This window comes from Dromiciops gliroides, chromosome 4, assembly GCF_019393635.1.
Source record: "Dromiciops gliroides isolate mDroGli1 chromosome 4, mDroGli1.pri, whole genome shotgun sequence".
NCBI classification, from domain to species: Eukaryota; Metazoa; Chordata; class Mammalia; order Microbiotheria; family Microbiotheriidae; genus Dromiciops; species Dromiciops gliroides.
The window spans coordinates 399,987,187-400,007,848 of record NC_057864.1 but is presented as its reverse complement, the minus strand read 5'-3'; the positions used below and the strand labels follow the sequence as shown (position 1 = coordinate 400,007,848).

The 20,662-nt window shown below is 38.6% G+C and overlaps 1 protein-coding gene across 1 annotated transcript; it reads right to left on the bottom strand.

The window, feature by feature from the left end:
- Positions 1-16,578: 16,578 nt before the first annotated feature.
- LOC122755164 (non-structural maintenance of chromosomes element 4 homolog A-like) lies at positions 16,579-17,931 on the bottom strand. Its single transcript, XM_044003506.1, is given in 4 exon segments — positions 16,579-16,741; positions 16,913-17,223; positions 17,390-17,783; positions 17,785-17,931. Coding segments are annotated over 4 exon segments (993 nt in total). The 3' UTR covers positions 16,579-16,600.
- Positions 17,932-20,662: the final 2,731 nt, after the last annotated feature.

The window sequence follows — 20,662 nt, the reverse complement described above, 5'->3', positions numbered from 1 at the left end:
ACTTAACCCCAGTTGCCTCACCAAAAACAAACAAAGAAATTTAACATTGCCAGGTGATGCAATAGAAATGGCACTGGTTTTAGAATCAAAGACCTAGACTCAGCTACTTACTACCTGTTTGACCTTGGGAAAATTACCCTCCCACATTCCATTTCTTCCATCTATAAAGTAAAAATACTTATACATTTTTCTCTTAACTTTAGAAGTATCAGGTGCATCAATTAATCCAAGAATTTTAAAAAAATACTATAATTTCTCCTAGCTGAGCAAATAAGCTTTAAATATGATTACAGATATAATTTTACTTTGAAATAAAAATTTTCACCCTATCTCTAGTATGTGCAGAAGTGCTGTGTCAACTGGCACAGCTTAATATTTCAAGGTGTTCTTAAATTCCAGTTCTTTCTTAGCCTGTATATTATATAGTTATTTAAAAACATATTTGGGGGCAGCTAGATGGCTCAGTGGATAGAGCACTGGCCCTGGAGTCAGGAGTACCTGAGTTCAAATCCGGCCTCAGACACTTAATGCTTACTAGCTGTGTGACCCTGGGCAAGTCACTTAACCCCAATTGCCTCACTAAAAAAAACAAAAACAAAAACATATTTGTATGTTCTATATTTGGCAACATTTCAAAGATGCATAGGGGTCTAGCCTCCACCCAAATCAATGCAATGATATTGCTCACATCACATTTCTGCCTTTATGGGCAAGTGATATTTCAGTAGCATGACTTGATACAAAAGTTTCTTGCTTTTTAATTGTCTTCCACTTTAAATTTCTTTTATATTTCTAAGCAGAGAAAACATTTAGAATCTCAAAATCAGCTGATTTTATCTGTGCTGTAAAAAAACATGTAAAAAGACCACTAATTACTAAGAAACTGAATTAGAACCATCAGGTATTTCTGCAGCTGAACTGGGTACACTAGTATGACAATCAGAGTGCCACCACCCTGCTGAGAAAGACATTGTGAGAACCAGGGCAGCTCTGCCCTGAGGAGAAAGCATGAGGTGACCTTTCTGAGATTTCAAAGGTTAGATTGGCATCCAGAAATTATGTCTACTGCCTGTAAGTCATATCAATCAATGGACCAGCCAATTAGCTTAGAGCTGTGTATATGGACTGCCCTCTTCTGGTTTAACAAGGGATTTCTGGTGGGAACTGAGGGCATTCACTCTCTGGGATAGTTAGGTGAAGGCAGCTATTCCTCTCTCTGTTAACCCCTGATATACTTTAATAAATGCTTAATGCCCAAAGACTGGTGCTAAAACGTCTAATTTAAGGCGACCACAATTAGATTTTTAGACATCACAGTTAGATTTTTCACACTAGAGAGGCACCTGAGATTTACAGTCACTCAAGAAAATTTGGTCTAACTATTCACACAGTAAAAAAGTGGATGAAGAATGCTTACTGTCTAGGTAAATATCTGGATAGAAAACAGGTTCTATTCATCAATCTCTATATACATACATATAGATACTATGTATATAGTATAGCATATACATAGACTACACAAATATATATGAGAATTAGAGCGCTACCAACCTGCTGAGAAAGATATTACAGGGAAGCTCTGCCATGAAAAGAAACCATGTGACTTTGGCGTCTGGAAGTGATGTCTGCCACCCATGGGTCCTGTCAATCACTATTACCAGCCAATTAGCTTGGAGCTGTTTGTGGACAGCCTTGTTTTCTGTGTAACGATTGGAATGATGCCACCTGCTGGAGACTTATAGTAGGAAAGCTCTGACATGAGGAGAAGGTACCTGAGGGCAAGCCATGTGGCTTTTCTTTGGGTCAGGAAGTGATGTGTTTGTGGGAGGAAGAAGGGGCGAGGCTTGCTCTGGCTCTCTTTCATCTCGACTCTGGTGGAGAGTGGAGCTAAAAATGCACTCTCCCTTTGATAGATAGATGAATCTAGGCCTCTCTTTCTCTCCACCAAATTCTTATTCTCCTAAATAAATGCTTAAAAGTCTAAACTCTTGCTAAAGCTTATAATTTATTGGCGACCACTCATTAGATATTTTAGACAGTATAGCTAGAATTTTAGCCCCTTATACCTGTTTCACAGGAGGCTTCTGGGGGAAGCTGCAAAGGAAGCGGTACCCTTTCGGTTTTGGACTTAGGCTTGGTGGGAGGTCAGAGGCTGGCTCATAGAGATAGTTAGAAGAAGGCTGTTTTACCTCTCTCTCTCCACTAAATTCTAATGCACTTTAAGAAATACTTAAGGGGCAGCTAGGTGGTGCAGTGGATAGAGCACGGGCTCTGGAGTCAGGAGGACCTGAGTTCAAATCTGGCCTCAGACACTTAACACTTACTAGCTGTGTGACCCTGGGCAAGTCACTTAACCCCAATTGCCTCACCAAAATAAAAAACAAAAACAACAACAACAAAAAAGAAATACTTAAAAGTCTAAACTCTTGCTAAAGCTTCTAATTTAAGGCGACCACTCATTAGATTTTAGACATCACAGCTAGAATTTTAGGCCCTTACCGATATTATATACAGATAGTAATATATTGATTTGTATGTTTGTAAATATACACACTTAATATATGACAAATAATGTCAGTGGACAGTGAATTAAATGAGAATTGAAAAAGAGTGGGTTTATTGAGTTTGGGAAATAGCATAGTTCTTAACAAAGACTCATATTTTTAATAATTGATAATGTGGGACAGCTAGGTGGCACAGTGGATAAAGCATTGGCCCTGGATTCAGAAGGACCTGAGTTCAAAACCAGACTCAGATACTTGACTGTGTGACCCTGGGCAAATCACTTAACCCCCATTGCCCTGCCAAAACAAATAATTGATAATGCATGGCTCTAAATCATGGAATACTTTATTCTAAATTATATTATATATATATATATATATATATATAGTAAGTCATTCTCTCTCATAATTTGTTAACCAGAGTTGATTGCCACTGACCTCTTTTGTCTAGCATTAAAAAAATGACTAATTACCCAGAAACTATGTCACTTGAAGTTTTTAAATGTCACAAGTTGCATTTTACTCAAGGATGTGGAGGAGATATTTAAATTGTAATTATAAAGCATATATGATCATAGATTTGGAGGTAGTCAAGTATTCAGAGGCATAGAAAAGACTTGTTCACACTTGAATAGGCAGTAAGTATCAGAGCTGGAATTTGAATCCAGATTCTCTGACTACAAATCTGTTCAGTATATCACACTGCTTCCCAGATCAAAAGGTCTGAAGTTCTTAGAAATCATCTAAATACAACCTCTTCATTTTACAAAGGATGAAACCAAGGCCAAGCCTAGGCCTAGTGAGGCAAAGTGACTAGCCCAAAGTCATGCAGGAAGTAAGTAGTATATATTAAGCCACCTCACAGAAAAGTTGTAATCAACATTGTAATACATTCAAAATAGAATCACTGTTGTTACAGATTGACATTCCTAGTATCGTGGCTGTCACTAGCATTCAGCAGGCACCCTAAAGCTGATTTCTCAGAACACATTGTTACATAAAATATGATGCATATTCAGAATTCTTAAAATTTTCCTACAAAGCCAGCACACTTTTCCCTGACTGAAACCTGGTAAGGGTTTGATTTTAGATTATGGATTACTTAAATAGAAAAAAAGACCCCAAACTTTATTTCCATCTCTTTGAAAATTATTTAATGTAATTTCCTTGGTCCATGGCAATCAACAATTCCTAAACTATTTATCAATATAATTTGTTAGAACAAAGTACAAATGTATTTCTGAAAGGAATATATTCTTGGTGGTATCTGCCTTACCATAAGTTCTTTGCTCAAAACACAAATTTTATCTGTTCACAATATGGATTTCCTTGTATAAGAAAACTACTCAGTTACCATTTGGCATATTTTCCTCTATATAATTTTAATATTTTGAAGCGCAAAATCCTGGAAGGTAGTCTATTTTAAAAGCTATCATAGCAGTGTAAGTATTCTTGGCTTGGCATGTGAATGACTAAGTTTGGTGATTTATTCCTAGGGAACCAGGAACATTCCTAACTTCATAATTTTTGAGGCTACATAATGAGTTCAGAAAGAAATGCAACTGGCACTTCCTCTTTCATAAAGCCTATTATGCTTTTGCTTAGGAGAGATATACTGCATGGAGCTGGGTATGTTTGGAACATGCAGTAGTCTCATACAAGCTTTATCAAAGCCATTATTTCTGCTACATGAACTTAGGTTCTTAGGACACCAATCTTTACACAAAGGACAGAACCCAAATCAAATATTTCTGTTTCCATGTTTCTGCTCCTGCAGAGAGGTCTGTATTTGTAACCTTGAACTTCAAAGCTCCTTTGTTCAGGCAGTTATTTTTTAAAAGTCATATACCTCATTTTTTTTTTTACTTTATTAGTACTTCTCTTTCAATATGGTTTCCACCCTCTGCTTTAACCTATTTTAATTCTCATAAGTCATATAAAGACTATTGCACAGGTAACTGATATGGCAAGTTTTAAAAACCTATTTGCACAAGTTTGTTTAACCTTAATGGTTTAGACCAACAGGAGGATGCTTGCCTGGCAGTTGTCACAAAGCAGCATAAATCTTCCTTATCTGATTGATCCTAGCTACCATAGGACTTGTTAAGCAGTGATGGAGAAGTAAATTCTACATGGATCTCTCTTCTCCATGGTCTCCTACCAATCCTTTTCAGTTGGTAGTTCTCACATAGGTTATAAAATTTTTTAAAAATAGTTACAGAAATCAGAAGACAACATTTCTGAAGTCTCCCACCTCACTACCATAATTTTTTTTTTTTTTAGTGAGGCAATTGGGGTTAAGTGACTTGCCCAGGGTCACACAGCTAGTAAGTGTTAAGTGTCTAAGGCCGGATTTGAACTCAGGTACTCCTGAATCCAGGGCCAGTGCTCTATTCACTGTGCCACCTAGCTGCCCCTCACTACCATAATTATTAATGAAATGTTTTATAACAAAAGTTGGAAAAAATAAACATTTAGGTCAGAAGAATAATTCAGAAGCATATTATATTAGCCTCCACTCTTTATTTTTAAAATTCTATAAAAACAGTAATACACTTAAATTTCTATTGTAGTACGCAAACAAAATTCAAATCAAAGGGAAATCTAGTAAAGTTTTTTATTCATGTTGTTTATGGATTGAACAGAACCAAACAATTTAGGAACATTTAGTCTGAGGACATGCATTTATGCAATAACCATTGCTACATAAATGCCTAATTATGTAATCAGTCTCATAAAATGCTAGATGGAAAAAATCTTGGTTTTTTGTTTGTTGTTTACAATTTCAGAGTTTCTGAGATAGATTAAGTCCCATTTCTTTCATTTCTGTGTAATAGGAAAAGAGTTCTGGTCCATTAACTCTCCAACTCGCTCCTGGAGGAAGTTAACCAGCTCTGCCAGTACAAAGACATGGGTGTCATCTATATCTTGTATGATGAATTTCTTCCCTAGGGCATTTGACTCATCCAAGTACAGCAGAAACTGCTTCATAGCAGGGTCACTGTGAAGAAAAACACATTGCCTAAAGATAACCTGGCCAATTTATACAGAATAGATTTTAGGGCAAGCAATGATAACATTTACTTCTATTCTCCCCTTAAAATGTTACAAATTTAAAACAATTTTTAAAAATCGCTAATCCATAACTTAAACAGCACATTTTAAAAACTGACTGAGGAACATTTAATTCTGGACCCTAAGAGCTTCGAAACTTTTATTATTGAATAGAATTTTATTTTCCAAAATATATGTAAAAACAAATTTTAACATTGATTTTTTTTAAAAATTGTGTTTCAACTTCTTCCTCCTCCATTCCCACCCCCCACCCACTAGAACTCAAGCATTTCAAAATAAGTTATACATAAGTAGTCATGGAAAACATTCCCACATTAGCTAGGGTGTGAGAGAAAACAGTCAAAAAACTCCCCAAACTTCAGACTGAGGAAAGAGCTTCAAAACTTTTAATCTTCACTACTAATCCTTGAAGGAAATCTAGAAACTTGTGCATAAGTTACTATCATCAAAGATTAAAAATGTTCCCATAGATGGAATGGAGGAAAAGAGAAATCCTTTTCACTCATATGCAAATTAAAGAGATACAATTTCTACTTTCAAGAATAACTAGATTACTAGAGGTTTTCTCTAGAAAAGGTTCTTAAGAAAACTTACTTTTAAAGAGATGAACAGATCCATTAAAATAGCAATTAATATAAACTAGTATCTAAGTATATATAACCTTTAAGAAAGCTATGATTTTTTTCAAGTCCCTCAAATATTTAATGCATTCTCCCTTAACACAATTTACTCAGGAAAGTCCTCAATTTGTTTTTGTTGTTGTTGTTTGTTTGTTTTTTGTGGGGCAATGAGGGTTAAGTTACTTGCCCAGAGTCACACAGCTAGTAAGTGTCAAGTGTCTGAGGCTGGATTTGAACTCAGTTTTTCCTGAACCCAGAGCTGGTGCTTTATCCACTACGCCACCTAGCTGCCCCCAAAAGTTACTAAATTGTTTTTTTTGTTTTTTTTTACAGGGCAATGGGGGTTAAGTAACTTGCCCACAGTCACACAGCTAGTAAGTATCAAGTTTCTGAGGCCAAATTTGAATTTAGGTCCTCCTGAATTTCCAAAGCTGGTGATTTATCCACTGTGCTACCTAGCTGCCCCTAGTATAATATATTCTTGGTAAAAAGCCTATAAATAGGAATTTATGCTCAATTGAATGTCACAAATTTAATAAAAGAGATTGAATATCTATGCAGCTCTGCTCCAAAGCTGTATGATCAATTTGTTCAGAGGTTCCATCAATATTCAAAATGAATTTCCTTTGGAGACAATATAAAATGGTAACTTAAAAGATCTTTTCACTTTCAAAATAGATATTTCCGTGTGTTGTAAGTACAGTAAGTAAGTTGCAATTTTCTGGTTTGTATCAAAGAAACAGGGTGGAAAGAATGTTTTGTTGGAGAAGAATATATATCTTACCTTGCACACACATAGTAGGTGAATAATGAATGAATGAGTTAGAGTATTGGGATTGGGAAAAATAAGAAAATGAGATTAAGGAAGGAAAATTAGAAAGGAGAAGACAAATGTTTCTAAATTACTTTTTAATATTTCTTTAATGTTATCTAGTCCTCAAACATTGTCCTGAAATTGCTAGAAGTTTATAGAAGCCTATAAAGCATAATGATGCCTAACTATATACTCGAGTGCCTAATCAGATTGCCATTAAATTGTTTTACCTTAATCCATTTTGACTTAGGTTCATAGAGTTCCTTTTAAAAACAAGTTTTCTTGCTGCATTTAGCTTTGAATTTCCAGTAACACCCCTTATAATTAATTTTCAAAGTTAAGCAAAACCATCTGAAAGAGTAACTTTGAGTATGGAACATTCTTTATCCATAGTCTATTATACCTCAACCAAGAGGAAAAAAGTGTCCTACAAGACCAATAATTTGAAATCAACATGGTTGTTGCGTTTGAACTCAATTCTGTTCTCTTCCAGTTTTGTCTTCATTTACATTTCTGCAGTCCATGTGTATATTGTTCTCTTGGTTCTGATTTCTTTGCTTTGTATCAGTTCATACACATCTTCCTATGTTTCCCTAAGTCCCTCATATTCATCATTCTACATGACACAATGATATTCTTTATCACTCATATGTCATAACCAGGCCCTAAATGATAGGCACTTAGTTTGCTTCCAGTTTTCTGGAATTATATGCTTGTTTTTCCACAGCAGGGTGGTGTTGCAAAAAGGTCAAATAATCAGAGGTTACCCTTAAAAATAAAACAAACAAAAAATATGTAACTGTCAGCAGCCCCTTTCTTTATCTTAGCATTCATACATTCAACAAAGATTTAATGACAGAACAACAAATAATGTCTATGGAAAATGAGCTATTACTAGACAATGTCTTTTAATAATGTTTTTATTCATATTCTGATAGCCTCTGGATTTCACTAAGCTGGGTAAAATTCCTTGAGTCCAAAGAACTAATTGACCTTCCTGACAGCCACATAAGACAGTCTGCATTTGATGAGAGTTCCCTGAAATGTCTGTGAATCCAGAAACTTCCCAGCATGATTACTGTCCAAATCCATATGCCTAGAATTTGTAGACACAAAGGGTATAGGCCTGGGTAGACACCAGGCTTCAGGGCAATTAAAAACCCCACTGTTTCTTGTTGGATGCCATTTGGCAGCAAACCAAAGAGCTGTGGTATCCCTACTGTGTTCACTGAGAGGCATTATCCTTTGATATCTAATCAAAGGCAAATGCTTTAATTAAGGCTTCTTTCGATATCAAACTAACGTTCAATAAAATAAAGAATACGGTCATTATACTTTTTTTTTTTCAGTCCTCACCATGAAAGTGGAATCTGCTTTGCCCAGCTTTCAGGTGAAGATATAAAAAATGTATATAGAACATCCTTATAGAAAAGCACATTTCATGTATTTTATTCTTTGAAATTAAATACTAAGCAATATTATAAACTTGCAAATAGCCACAAGTTTAGAATAGCTCAAATGGAAGAAAAATAAAAGTTGATTGGTAAAACATAATATCAAATTTAATCAATTTGACCTTAAAAATTGTGTGCTTTTATACTTTCCATGAGTACAGAAAGATTATAGACTACAAGGCAAGGTGCTTTTATTTATAACTAGGTCTTGATTAGTATTCATGGCAATTCCCGGAAGTCATTGCATTATCTGAATTTTTACTGCATATTTCCATTTGGCTAGAACCAATGATCATTCTTTATATAATTATAAATTTGAATAGTATGAATTCAAATACATGCACCCACTTCAGGAATATCTTCAACTCTGAGAGGAAGTGTTGCTCAGTAGGTAGGTTAGCCTAAGAATCAAGTCTTCCTTCTGGTACATACTTGCTGTGTGACTGGAAAAATCTTGTGATTTTCAGTGCCCCAAGAAACTCTCTAAAATTCTAAGTTATAGAAGAATTTTTTACCTGGTTCAGCAGAGAGAATTTCCATGCTAAGAGTTCTTCATACCAATTAAATAAAAAGTAAGACTGATGATGTGATGATGGGAATGGTGGTGGTGACAACAATAGTGTAGTCTTAGGGGTAACTGACAAGGATTAGAACTGACAGGAGTCAGAGCTATAACTAGGACTTTTTGTGCTTGGGGCACACATACCTTCTCTTATGGAATGGAGAAGGAGTCAGCTATGGTGAAGAAAATACAGGAAGAAGAGACTTCTCCACTTTTGGGGAGGCTTCAGTACAAGAGTAGAGGCTGGGAAAAACTCATCCCAGGCCCCATTAAGTACCATCCTATTTTAACTAGCTATTCTTACTAACTACACATCAAATTCTATTGTTTCCATAACATTGAAGAGACTGAAAGGGCCTTCTAAATCCATTGCCTTCCTATGCGGCAAGACAAGCACACAATTACACAGCTAGCAGAGTTAAACCATTCAGGATACCAATGTAGAATTATTTAATGAAAGTGACTAAACTGTACTATTAGATGAACTATTAATTCAATAACATATGAATACACAGTTACTAATAAAATAGAATGTTTAACAATAGTTCTAAGTTTATAAAATACATAATGAAACGAGTAAGTGAAATACTTAATCAGTAGTGGACCAATACCTTTATACTTGGCCCAGGTGGGCTTACCTAAACATGGCCACATGAACTTGTCAGCTTTAAGCAGAAAAAGAAAGAAAAGAAGCTCAATAATGTGAGGAACAGGTGTAGGAAGGTACTCTATATATATGTTATATATGCTGGCACAAGAGGAACAGTACTAGGATGTCATGATTCTATTGGCCATAAAGAAGCAAGGAGAAAAGTCAAGAGACCAAATACAAAGACCCTGCTTATTATTTCACTCAAACTAGGTCACATGATTTTGTGCTAGCCAGAACTCTAGGCTATACCTCATGCCCACCTACAAGTAGTAAAATGCTTCCTACTGCAAACTTTATCAGGAAAAGGAGTCAGTTTATAAGGAAGGAAATCTAACCCTAAAGCAAACTCTTCAATTCACTCCATTTGACTATTAGGGTTCCACAGTATTAAATCATGTCCTACCCCCCAGACTATAATGGGAAGTTGTTCCATCAATCCTATGATCCCCTTAAAGATTGATATTGTACTAGCGATCAAGGTGGAAGAGGGCAGCTTCTTCTATAACCCCTACCCCCCATTCAAATGGTTAGAGGGTATCAGATGTTAGCTATGTATGGCATTTCAAGAGATAGTAAAACTCGGGAACGTAGCTATAAAGTATCAGTTATTTAATATGAAATTACTAAGGAGGGTGGGGCTAGGAGCACATTGTACCAGAAGAAAAGAAGGAACCTTCCATTCTTCCCTAATCTTTTTGGTACATTGATACTACTCCATTAATGTTCTGCTATGTCAATCCTCAAGAGAGTCGTGAAATTGCATCTAAATATTCTCTCATTTTAAACATCTGGGTAATACCCACAGACCATGAGAATAAGATTTTTCCAAATTTAGAAAAGTTTATCCCTTTGGATGGCCAGGAATTGGTATGGGTTACTCAAGGAGGACCAGAACCTCAGGTGTGAGGGTTTACTGAGACCTTTTCAGGGCCACTCATCCACCTTTGGTATCTACCTGGCACTCAACTCTCACCTGTGGCTCCAAGAAGCTGTAGCATTCACAGCCACCTGCCAATAAACTGTCTTAGCAGACAGGCTAAACCAGATTGAGAGTAGCCAACAGGCCTCAAAGTCCATAGTTAGGAGCATGCCTACCCCAAGCATGGAAAGACTTTCCACCAGTGGAATGGGTGACTTAGAATAATTTGTTCCAATAGTCAATGAAGGTGGCTAAAGCAAGCCTTTTGTGGAATGTTTAGAGATTGGTAAGACACCAAGGCCATCTGATGCATCCTGGGCCATCTTGACTTTTGTCTTACCACTGACTTCAGCAACTCTGGAAGAAAGAGTAAGGCCAACAACTTCAGGCAACTAACTGCCTTACTTAAGTCCAATTCCCATGTGAGTCAAGACATCATAATGTCACTGGTGCCCTTTGAAAACAAAGGACAAACAAAAACAACAGCAAAGGATAGTATGACATGGTATAATCATGAACATCAAAGATAAATAAGATCAGATCCTGCTCTCAAGGAGCTTTCAGTCTAGGAGAGGAGTGACCAAATAGTTCATCAACCCATAATCAAATTACTGGTCGCCAGCTGCGATGTTTAAAAATCTAACTACAAGGGGCAGCTAGATGGCGCAGTGGTAGAGCACTGGCCCTGGATTCAGGAGTACCTGAGTTCAAATCTGGCCTCAGACACTTGACACTTACTAGCTGTGTGACCCTGGGCAAGTCACTTAACCCTCATTGCCCTGCAAAAAACAAAAAAAAAAACAAAAAAAAAATCTAACTACAATGTCTAAAAATCTAATGTGTGGCCACCTTAAATTAAAAGCTTTAGCACCAGTCTTTGGGCATTAAGCATTTATTAAAGTATATTAGGGGTTGGCAAAGAGAGAGAGAGAGAAAGCTGCCTTCCCCTAGCTATCTAAGAGACTGAATGTCCCTCAGTTCCACCGGAAGCCCCCTTTCAAACCGGAAGAGGGCAGTCCACACACACAGCTCCAAGATAATTGGCTGGTCCATTGATTGGCATGACTTACAGACAATTTATGAATAGACATAACTTCCAGATGCCAATCTGACCTTCAAAATCTCAGAAAGGTCACCTCATGCTTTCTCGGTTCTCGCACTACTTTTTCAAATTTTGTTAGGCTTCCTGTTACCAATCACATTAAAAGCATTTCCTTTACAGGACTTAACAGAGCATGAGCTTTGTTGACAAGGAATCACCTGCTTGCCAAAATGAGGGATCAAAGTAGTTCACATCTGCTTTGATTGTTGGACTAAAATTCAGTAGACCTGATTTCCAGTCCTGTCTTTGTCCCTAACTTGAACCAGTTTTTGAGGAAGAAGTAAACTTTTCTGATAACATCAATTTCTCTATTTTTGCCCTTGGGCCTATTTTTTCCTTATATTTTCCGACAGATTACCCCTTTGATCATTCCCTTCATAATTTTCAAGCTCTCTTCATCCAATGGTTCTTGGTTCTTTTAAACGTGCTTATATCTCACCAATCCTTTAAAAAAAATTCTTTTAAGAAATAGCTGAATAGTGATATATAAATATAAATGAATTTTATTATGCCATGAAAGATGAATAAGATGGATTCAGAAAAATATAGAAAGGCTTGTAATAACTGATAGGAATTGAACAGAACCAGAAGAAAAATCCTTGTGACCACCAAAATAGTAGCATAAGAGGAAACAACCTTGAAGAATGTTAGAACTCTGATCATAGTAAGGGCCAATTATCACTTCAAAAGACTAATGATGGAATATACCTTCTACCTCTTGGCAGAGAAGTAATGGTGTACAAGCAAAGAATGAAGAATGTATTTTCATACATATTTAATGTGTTGGTTTGTTTTGCTTGAAAATAAATATTTGTTAAAAAAGAGGACTTGTACTGGGTGGAATTTAGAGGAGGGTGGGTTAGTATATAGTATTAGACATAAAAAAGAAGAGTATCCATAAATATGGTTTAAATATGTAGAAGTGCAGGAGATCTTGGGATTTATTAGTACCTTGTTAAACAATATCTATTACTTTAAAAATTGCAAACTGTATATAATAGCAGTTCATAGTATCTTATACAATCTTCTTCCCTTCTTTTGTATCCTAAAATATTTGTTGATAATTAAGTTTGTAAAAAATGTAAAATTAAAAATCTCCCTCAATTAAACTATCCTCCCACTAATTCCTCTTTTTCTCCTGTCCTATTTCCCTGTTGAATGATGTATTTTTGTACCTAACACTGTGTACTTTCCCTTTCTTTAACCACTTCAGACTGTGAGAAAATAATTATTAATAATGAATTTTCTTAGGGGCAGCTAGGTGGCGCAGTGGATAGAGCACTGGCCCTGGAGTTAGGAGGACCTGAGTTCAAATCCAGCCTCAGACACTTAACACTTCTTAGCTGTGTGACCCTAGGCAAGTCACTTAACCCCAACTGCCTCACCAAAAAAAAAAAAAAAAAAAAGAATTTTCTTGAGGGGCTGCCAATCAGTTTTAGCCCTTTCTCCCACTTCAGAGAGCTCAATTCTTAGGAGGAACTTTAGCTGGTTCAGGGTGAGTGCAAGGAAACAATAGGAAAGGAGATAGGCTGTTTTGACTAGCTCAGTGAACTCATAGGACTAAGCCACACCTTTGCCCCTCAGGAGGTCTCTTTCTATTAGGCCATGATGTCATCTGCAGAGCTCATTTTAATATGGACCACCCTCAAGTCAAGGTGACCAATGGAATTGAATGATGCTAGCCAATTAGCTTTAATCTTTGAGTATGTCCTTGTAATGGTATTAGAACTGCTTGTTCTGGCAAAGAGCCTTTCCTAGTGCTGGAATGCTTTGCATCATCCAGAAAAAAAAGACTGTAAATCTTCAATATTCCCATCAGGATTTTGTCTGATGGTGTTTTCCAGATCTGCCTGGAAGAAGTTTTTGTTTTGTTTTGGGATGGGGGTTGGGGGTGGGGCAGGAGATGGTGGTGGTGTGTGGTATATTGCTTCCTGATTCTGTACTCTATGTACCTGTCTCTTTCTCACTTCTCAACCCCTTGAAGTTTGGATTTCAACCCCACCACTCAATTGAAATTTCTCTCTTCAGGGTTACCAGTGATTCCTTTATTGCTAAATCTATACTTCTTAACCTCCTGAGTATATGACAGTTTCACACTGCCCTCCCCACCCTGCCTCTCCTTTTCTGGATCTTCTCTAGGTTTTTGTTAACACTGTTCTTTTGTGATTCTCTTCCTGTCTGATTAGTCTTACTCAGTTTCCTTTGCAGGATAATCATCCACATGCTATTCTCTATGGTTAGGTGTAGGCTCCCCATTCCCCTAGTTCCTTTCTCTACATACACTCCCAGTGATCAACAACCATTAGTTCAACTATCCACTCTGTTCAAAAGACTCCTTGATCAACATTTCCAGCCTTCACCATCTTTCACCTGAATTCCATTTACACATCTCCAAATTCTGGTTTGTCATCTCTATCTAGATATCCTTTCAAGGCCCAAACTGATCTCTTTCTACTGTTTGGGACAAATTGCCTCAGTTTACCCAAATAATTCAAGGAGACCACCAAGTCAAGCAGAGACAGATTTATTACATTCTTATGAGAATGGGCTACCCCATGCAAGGGATGAGGAGCATGCTAATGAGCTCATGAGTTGGGTTTTTATGGAAGTTTTGAGGGGGGGGTCCCCTCATGCACAGGATGAGTTCACAATCTAACATCCAATCCTGTCTCACCCAGTATGCATGTTCAGCTCATGATCATGGTATGGATGCATGCTCAGCTACGTCTGAGAGCTGGGGTGAAGGGGAGGGGGAAATAGTGAAACCACTCCACCTGTGTAAGGAGGTGCAAGGGGTGGGGGAGAGATGGTACCAGGAGCTGATACTGGGAGCTAGGGCTTAGGAATGCAAGAAGGGAGAGGTTGTATCAGGGTGGGTCTGCACTAGCAGGAGACAGTTCTCCTGCTTGCTCATAGAACAAGGGGGGTGGGGAGCAAGGGGTGTGTTGTAGCAATGGAATGGCTAACTATAACAAGGACTGGGGGCTTTGGAATGCAGGCAGGGAAGGGGGATGGTACCAGTGTACATCAAGTTCAGCAAAGCAAAATACTGGGATGAAACATGAACAGAATGATCTCACAATAACAGGGACTGGGGGCTGGGTACTTTCCAGACCCCATCCTCAGAATCTGAACTGACTCAAGTCCACCGTATCCCATTCACTACCTAAATCCATTCCTCCTACTAATTTTCCTATTCTGTTGAGGACATTACCATTCTTTCATTCTTATGAGGTTCATAATATAGGAATCAACTTCATCTTTTTACTTTCACTCATCCCTGCCCCCCTCCCATATTAAATCAATTGCTAGATTTTGTCAGTTCTGGCTCCATAATGTTATGGGCCTATCGTACCCCAGAAGTTTTCTGGGGTAAATCAAAAGAACCTTCTCCTTGAGAAACTAAACCAAAGAACAGACATACCTAACCAGTCTCCCCCACCCCTTGGGGACATAAGATTAGGTGTGACTGCTGCCTTTGTGGCATGAGGGGGAGAGAGATGGCTTGAGAGATCCAGAGCCACCCCTCACCCAACTTCCCCCAGCCACCACCAGTGGGGGATGATCCTCCCCCAATAAGGGAACTTTCCACAGTCAGAGTGATGGATGGAATTGGGTCAAATTGTTCATGAGTCATCCCAAAAGAATTATAAGATTCAGTGACTCAGTTTCCCAAGTTTTATTGCAATACTGTGAGTGAACACAGGGAGAGAACCAGAAAAGTGGAAAGGTATCTCTCAAATAGGGAAAGAAAAGATAGTTATATTTATAGTATGGATAAATTGATTATCAGTCTCATTATAATAATCTCCACCTTAGGGAGGTACAGGGCAGGGCCTGTCCTATTCATTATAATATTCTCCACCTTGGGGAGATACAGGGGAGGGCTTATCCTAATTTAGAGTTCCTGGGGTCCTAAGTCAACCCCAGAGGCAAGTACCTTTTTCCATGGAGGTGTGTTTTTAGGGTTTACATGTTATAAGGTGAATCTGGGGACATATTTGGCCTTTTCTGTGCATGTCACTTTTTGATTCCCATGCTTAGTTTAAAAATATCTTCATTTATCAGTGGAATTTCTATACCCTGTCAGTGTAGCATTGTGTATCATTGTTATAGTTAAGGTCTCTATGACCTGTCTCTGTATGTTCTTGTTATGGGTACACGAGAACCTAGGCCCTGACTTGTATTAAGACTCAAGTCTTAATTTATCTATTAACTGGGGTCTGAATCCCTTTTAGAGCTCATATCTAAATTAGAGCTTGGGTCTTAGGTTTTTCTGTTAACTCCTTTTTTGCCTCTGTAGGAGCCAAATTAATTATGGGGAGAGTTAATTGGGTGGCTCACCATAATATTGGGGTTCAGAAAATAATGAAGAGACCTCTAGGTCCAAAGTTTCCTCCCTTCCAAACTGCCTTTTTTAGTGATTTCTCCCAGGCCAATAAGAAAGGAGATGAACAGCCTCTTTCCCACAACAAATCAGGTTTTATTAATGGACATAAAATTTAAAACAAAGATGAAGTTAATAAAGCCAGGGACAAGGAAATAGAGGAAGAGAAAAATGGATGAGCTCCCTGGCTCTAGCAAAGACTGACTCAAACCCCAAACTTGCTCTCTGCTCAGTTAACTTGAAGAGCTGGCCTCACCACCTGGGCTCTGTAGTTTCTTTCTTTCTTTCGCTGTTTTTTTTTTTTTTGGGGGGGGGGCAGTGAATGTCTTTAATCATAGGAAAGCAAGGCAGCTTTATAAACAATAAAATAAAAAATATGTAAACAAACAAACAAATAAACCCTAAACATCTAATTCTCTGGAAAACACACTTCATAATACAATAAATGATATGTGATTTTTTCCATATAAGGCACCAGTTTTCATTTGACACACCTTAGCAAGCTTGGATTTTACTTGCTACAGCAAGAAGGGGAGATCATAGGCTGTGAAATTTCAAAAGTTCTCACAATGTCCTTCCAGTCTTGATAACTCAGTGATATAATATCTTGGTGCCTGATTTGGGTGCTTTGTTGTTCACTTTCTTCGTTACCCTGGGTAATGGGCTCTATTAATTAATTTTTTTTTTTTTTAGTGAGGCAATTGGGGTTAAGTGACTTGCCCGGGTCACACAGCTAGTAAGTGTTAAGTGTCTGAGGCCGGATTTGAACTCAGGTACTCCTGACTCCAGGGCCGGTGCTCTATACACTGTACCACCTAGCTGCCCCAATGGGCTCTATTATTGGCAGTTTATCTTGGTCAAACCTTATTCTTTCAAAACCATCCCTTACAATGAAGGAAATATGGAAAATGTTTTCCACAGTTCGTGCAAAAGAATCTGGATCAATCACAAAGTCAAAGAAGGATATGGGAGTCTCAGGCTTTTCTCTAAAATAAATCTGCAGTAATCCCAAGATCCTTTCTACCTCCTTTTCTGTAGCCTCTTGTTGGGACTCCTCCGTTTTTTTCAACTCAGCAGGCATGGCCCTTTCTTCTTCTTCTTCTTCTTTTTTTTTTTGGTGAGGCAATTGGGGTTAAGTGACTTGCCCAGGGTCACACAGCTAGTAAGTGTTGTGTCTGAGGCTGGATTTGAACTCAGGTACTTCTGACTCCAGGGCCGGTGCTCTATCCACTAGACCACCTAGCTGACCCCCTTTCTTCTTCTTGCTTATCTTTTCTTCTTTGCTGTTCATTCCATTACTTTGGCATAGGAGGATCAGTCTTGAATGAACCAAACAAAAAGTGGAATGTTGGAGCATTCTTGAATTGTTTTACTGATATTATTCCTACTCTGAGCCAGGAATTATCAGGTAAGTATCCAATATGAAGAGGTTCTTCCTCACTATCACTTTCTTGTACTTCAAGTGCTTCAAGTCAATTTAGGCCCATATACTTAAGTAAATCTTCAGCATATGATGTTGGATCAAATAAGGTCATCTCAGAATGCAATGTATTTGCTTTTTCTTTACCCAAGTCTGAAGCCAAAAGAAGAAATTGGGCATCTAGGGCTGCTTCTCTTGCTTGGGATACTCTGTTAAACAGCTGGTTGGCTTGTTCAAGTGCATCTGTTAATTTGTTGCTTTTTGAACTCAACACAGTCTTCTCGTTGCTGCTGCACGTGGTGGATGAGCTCCTGGTGCTGGTGGCAGATCAGGTGCCACCAGCCGTTCTCCCCCTTGGGCTCTAAACTCGGATCCGAGGATCCTGGGGCTGGACAGGTCTCATCCTTGTCCTTGTCGGCCATCGCTCTGGCCTTTGATCCCCTGGCTGCACTGCGGAGTCCAACAGCTGCTTGCTTCTCAAGGACTGGGCAGGAACGAGTCCTGCTGCAGGCTGGTGCCTGCCCCGCGGGGGCCTCAGTTAGGGTTGCCCGACATGGCCCCAGACCCTCTGTTTGTGTGTGGAAATTGAGTAACAGTTAGCCTCCTGGAGGGAAAAGGGGGGAGGGGTTCTGTAGTTTCAATGGGAGTCAGCTGTACAGTTCCTCTCCAGTCTGCTGGAAGCTCACCAAAAGGAAAGAGAGAGCTCCTCAGCTAGCATTCCCCTTTTACCTTTTTTTCCTCTCCCTCCCCCAAAAGGGAGGTCCTTCAAGTTGCTTGGCTGAGAGTGGTCCCCCTAGTGACCAGTAGTACACTAGCACGTCACTCAGGGCAGGCCAGGTGTGGCTTTTATCAATTCATCCCCAAGTAAGTACTTAGTTTCTCATTCTCACTCAATTCAAACAATACTAAATCAATCAGGTGGGACCCCTGGTCATCTGCGAAATTCCATTATTTTATCACACCTCCTACATCAAGATGATCACCTCATCAGACCACCATCGGTCCTCTATAAAAGTATATGCAAAGTATATACCTGTCTTCTGCTTGAGGAGAAAGGTATCTCAGAGAGCCACACCTCTGTGCCATGCCTTCTCCCCATGAGAAGTCCAAGGATTTCTCTTTTGGTTTCCTTTCCCTAGCCCCTAAATAAACTATTATTTTATTCTGATTGGATTTGTGTGCAAGAGGATATAATTCTTTTTTTTGTTGGTTTTTTTTTTTTTGGTGAGGCAATTGGGGTTAAGTGACTTGTCCAGGGTCACACAGCTAGTAAGTGTCAAGTGTCTGAGACCAGATTTGAACTCCAGGTCCTCCTGAATCCAGGGCTGGTGCTTTATCCACTGAGCCATCTAGCTGCCCTGAGGGTATAATTCTTTAAGGGGAATTCCTAAGAACCCTTATCCCAAGCCCCCACTCAATTTCCCTGTAACAATAACATCTCTCTTATCAGGAAGATTCTCTCTAATCAAATTTTAACAACCCTACTTAAGGCCCTTATCATCTCTTCACTAGAAATACTATCTCCTAATCATTCATTCTTCCTGTATCCAGGCATTTTTCTCTCCAATCCATCTTCCACCGAACTGCCAAATTAATATTCCTAATGGATAGTCCTGACCATGTATGTCACTGCCCTAATCAAGAAGTTTCAGCGGATTGCTAGTATTTCTAGGATAAAATTCAAACTCCTTTGCAATGTGGCCCCAATCTCTCTTTCTAAACTGATTAGGTATTGCTCCTGTTCATGCACGCTATGTTCCAACTAGACTGGCTTACTTTCTGTTCTCTTGAACAAGATTTCCCATAGGCCTAGAGTGCGCTCTCTCTCTCTCTCTCTCTCTCTCTCTCTCTCTCTCTCTCTCTCTCTCTCTCCTTAATGAGACCTTTTCAAAGTACCTAGCTTCCTGCAAAGTCTTGATTAAGCCTTTGCTGATTGTTATTCCTCTTCTGAAAAAAACTTCTTTGTATTTATGTTGTATTTACTTCTCTGTGTATCTTACATTTCTGCTCCCCACCCCCAACAAAGCAGAATGGAAGCTCCTTCAGGGTAGGGTGGAGATTGTTGTCTTCTTACCACCTATTTACTAGCAAGGTGCCTAGCCCATAAAAGGAACTTAATAAATGCTGGTTGCATTGAAGTGAATATAAAGTCAATCACCTGATTTCTCTGAGTCTTTTCCCTTATTTGCTAAATGAGATGGTTAGACTAATGATCTCCAAGATCCTTAAAATCTCTGTGGGTCTGTTTTCCATTCCTTCTAGTGTAACAGAGGAGTGAGATTTATAGAAAAATGACATGTATAATACGAGAAATACAGAGCATTCTTTACCATTGCTCTAATCTTTTCCTGTAATGAGATACTGAGTCCATGGGAAGAAATACTTAGGATCCAAAGGAATTTCTTAAATAATTTACAGTGAAATCTCTACTTTTAAAAAAGAAAAAACAAAACCGAGACATTCTTCAGACTACTTAAAGGATCCAAAATGAGATAACTACCATCGACAAATAGCATCAGCTACTACTGGGGGAAATCAGTTATCTTCTAATTAGCAAGTTTTACCCAAATCAGGCTTCTTGCTGGGCATGCTCAGCACTTCTCTTGGCAGTTAATGCAGACAGCTGTGCTCGTGGAATAGGCTACTGAAAAACTGAAATAAAAAAAAAACCAACCACCTTACATGCTCTCTCTATCACACCAATGTAAAAATGAGTGGATTCTAGCTTAGAGGTGTAAAATTTCTGGAATTTTTTTTCTTTGGGGGTGTCAGGGGAAATGGGTTGGTGTGGGGGCCCTTAGGTACTCCTCTTCAAAGAATTACACCCTCTTGCACACTAATCCAATTAAAATAAAATGATCATTTATTTAAGCCCTAGAGAAAGGAGACCTCCAGAGGAGTCTCCAGGGGAGATGGCACAGAGATGATTATATGAGATTCCCATCTCCTCCAACAGGAGAAAAGCCATAGCTTTTATTGGTAGATGAGTGATCACCTGAGCCCATAGTGGGGGTGGGCTGGAGAAGTTGGGTGAGAGGCAGCTGCTCCAGTGTCTGGAGCCATCTCCACCCCCCTGATCCCATTCAGGCAGCAGGAACACCTAATAAGCTTATTTCTTGCTTCTCTAGGTGTTTCTTCCTTCAGTTTAGCTTC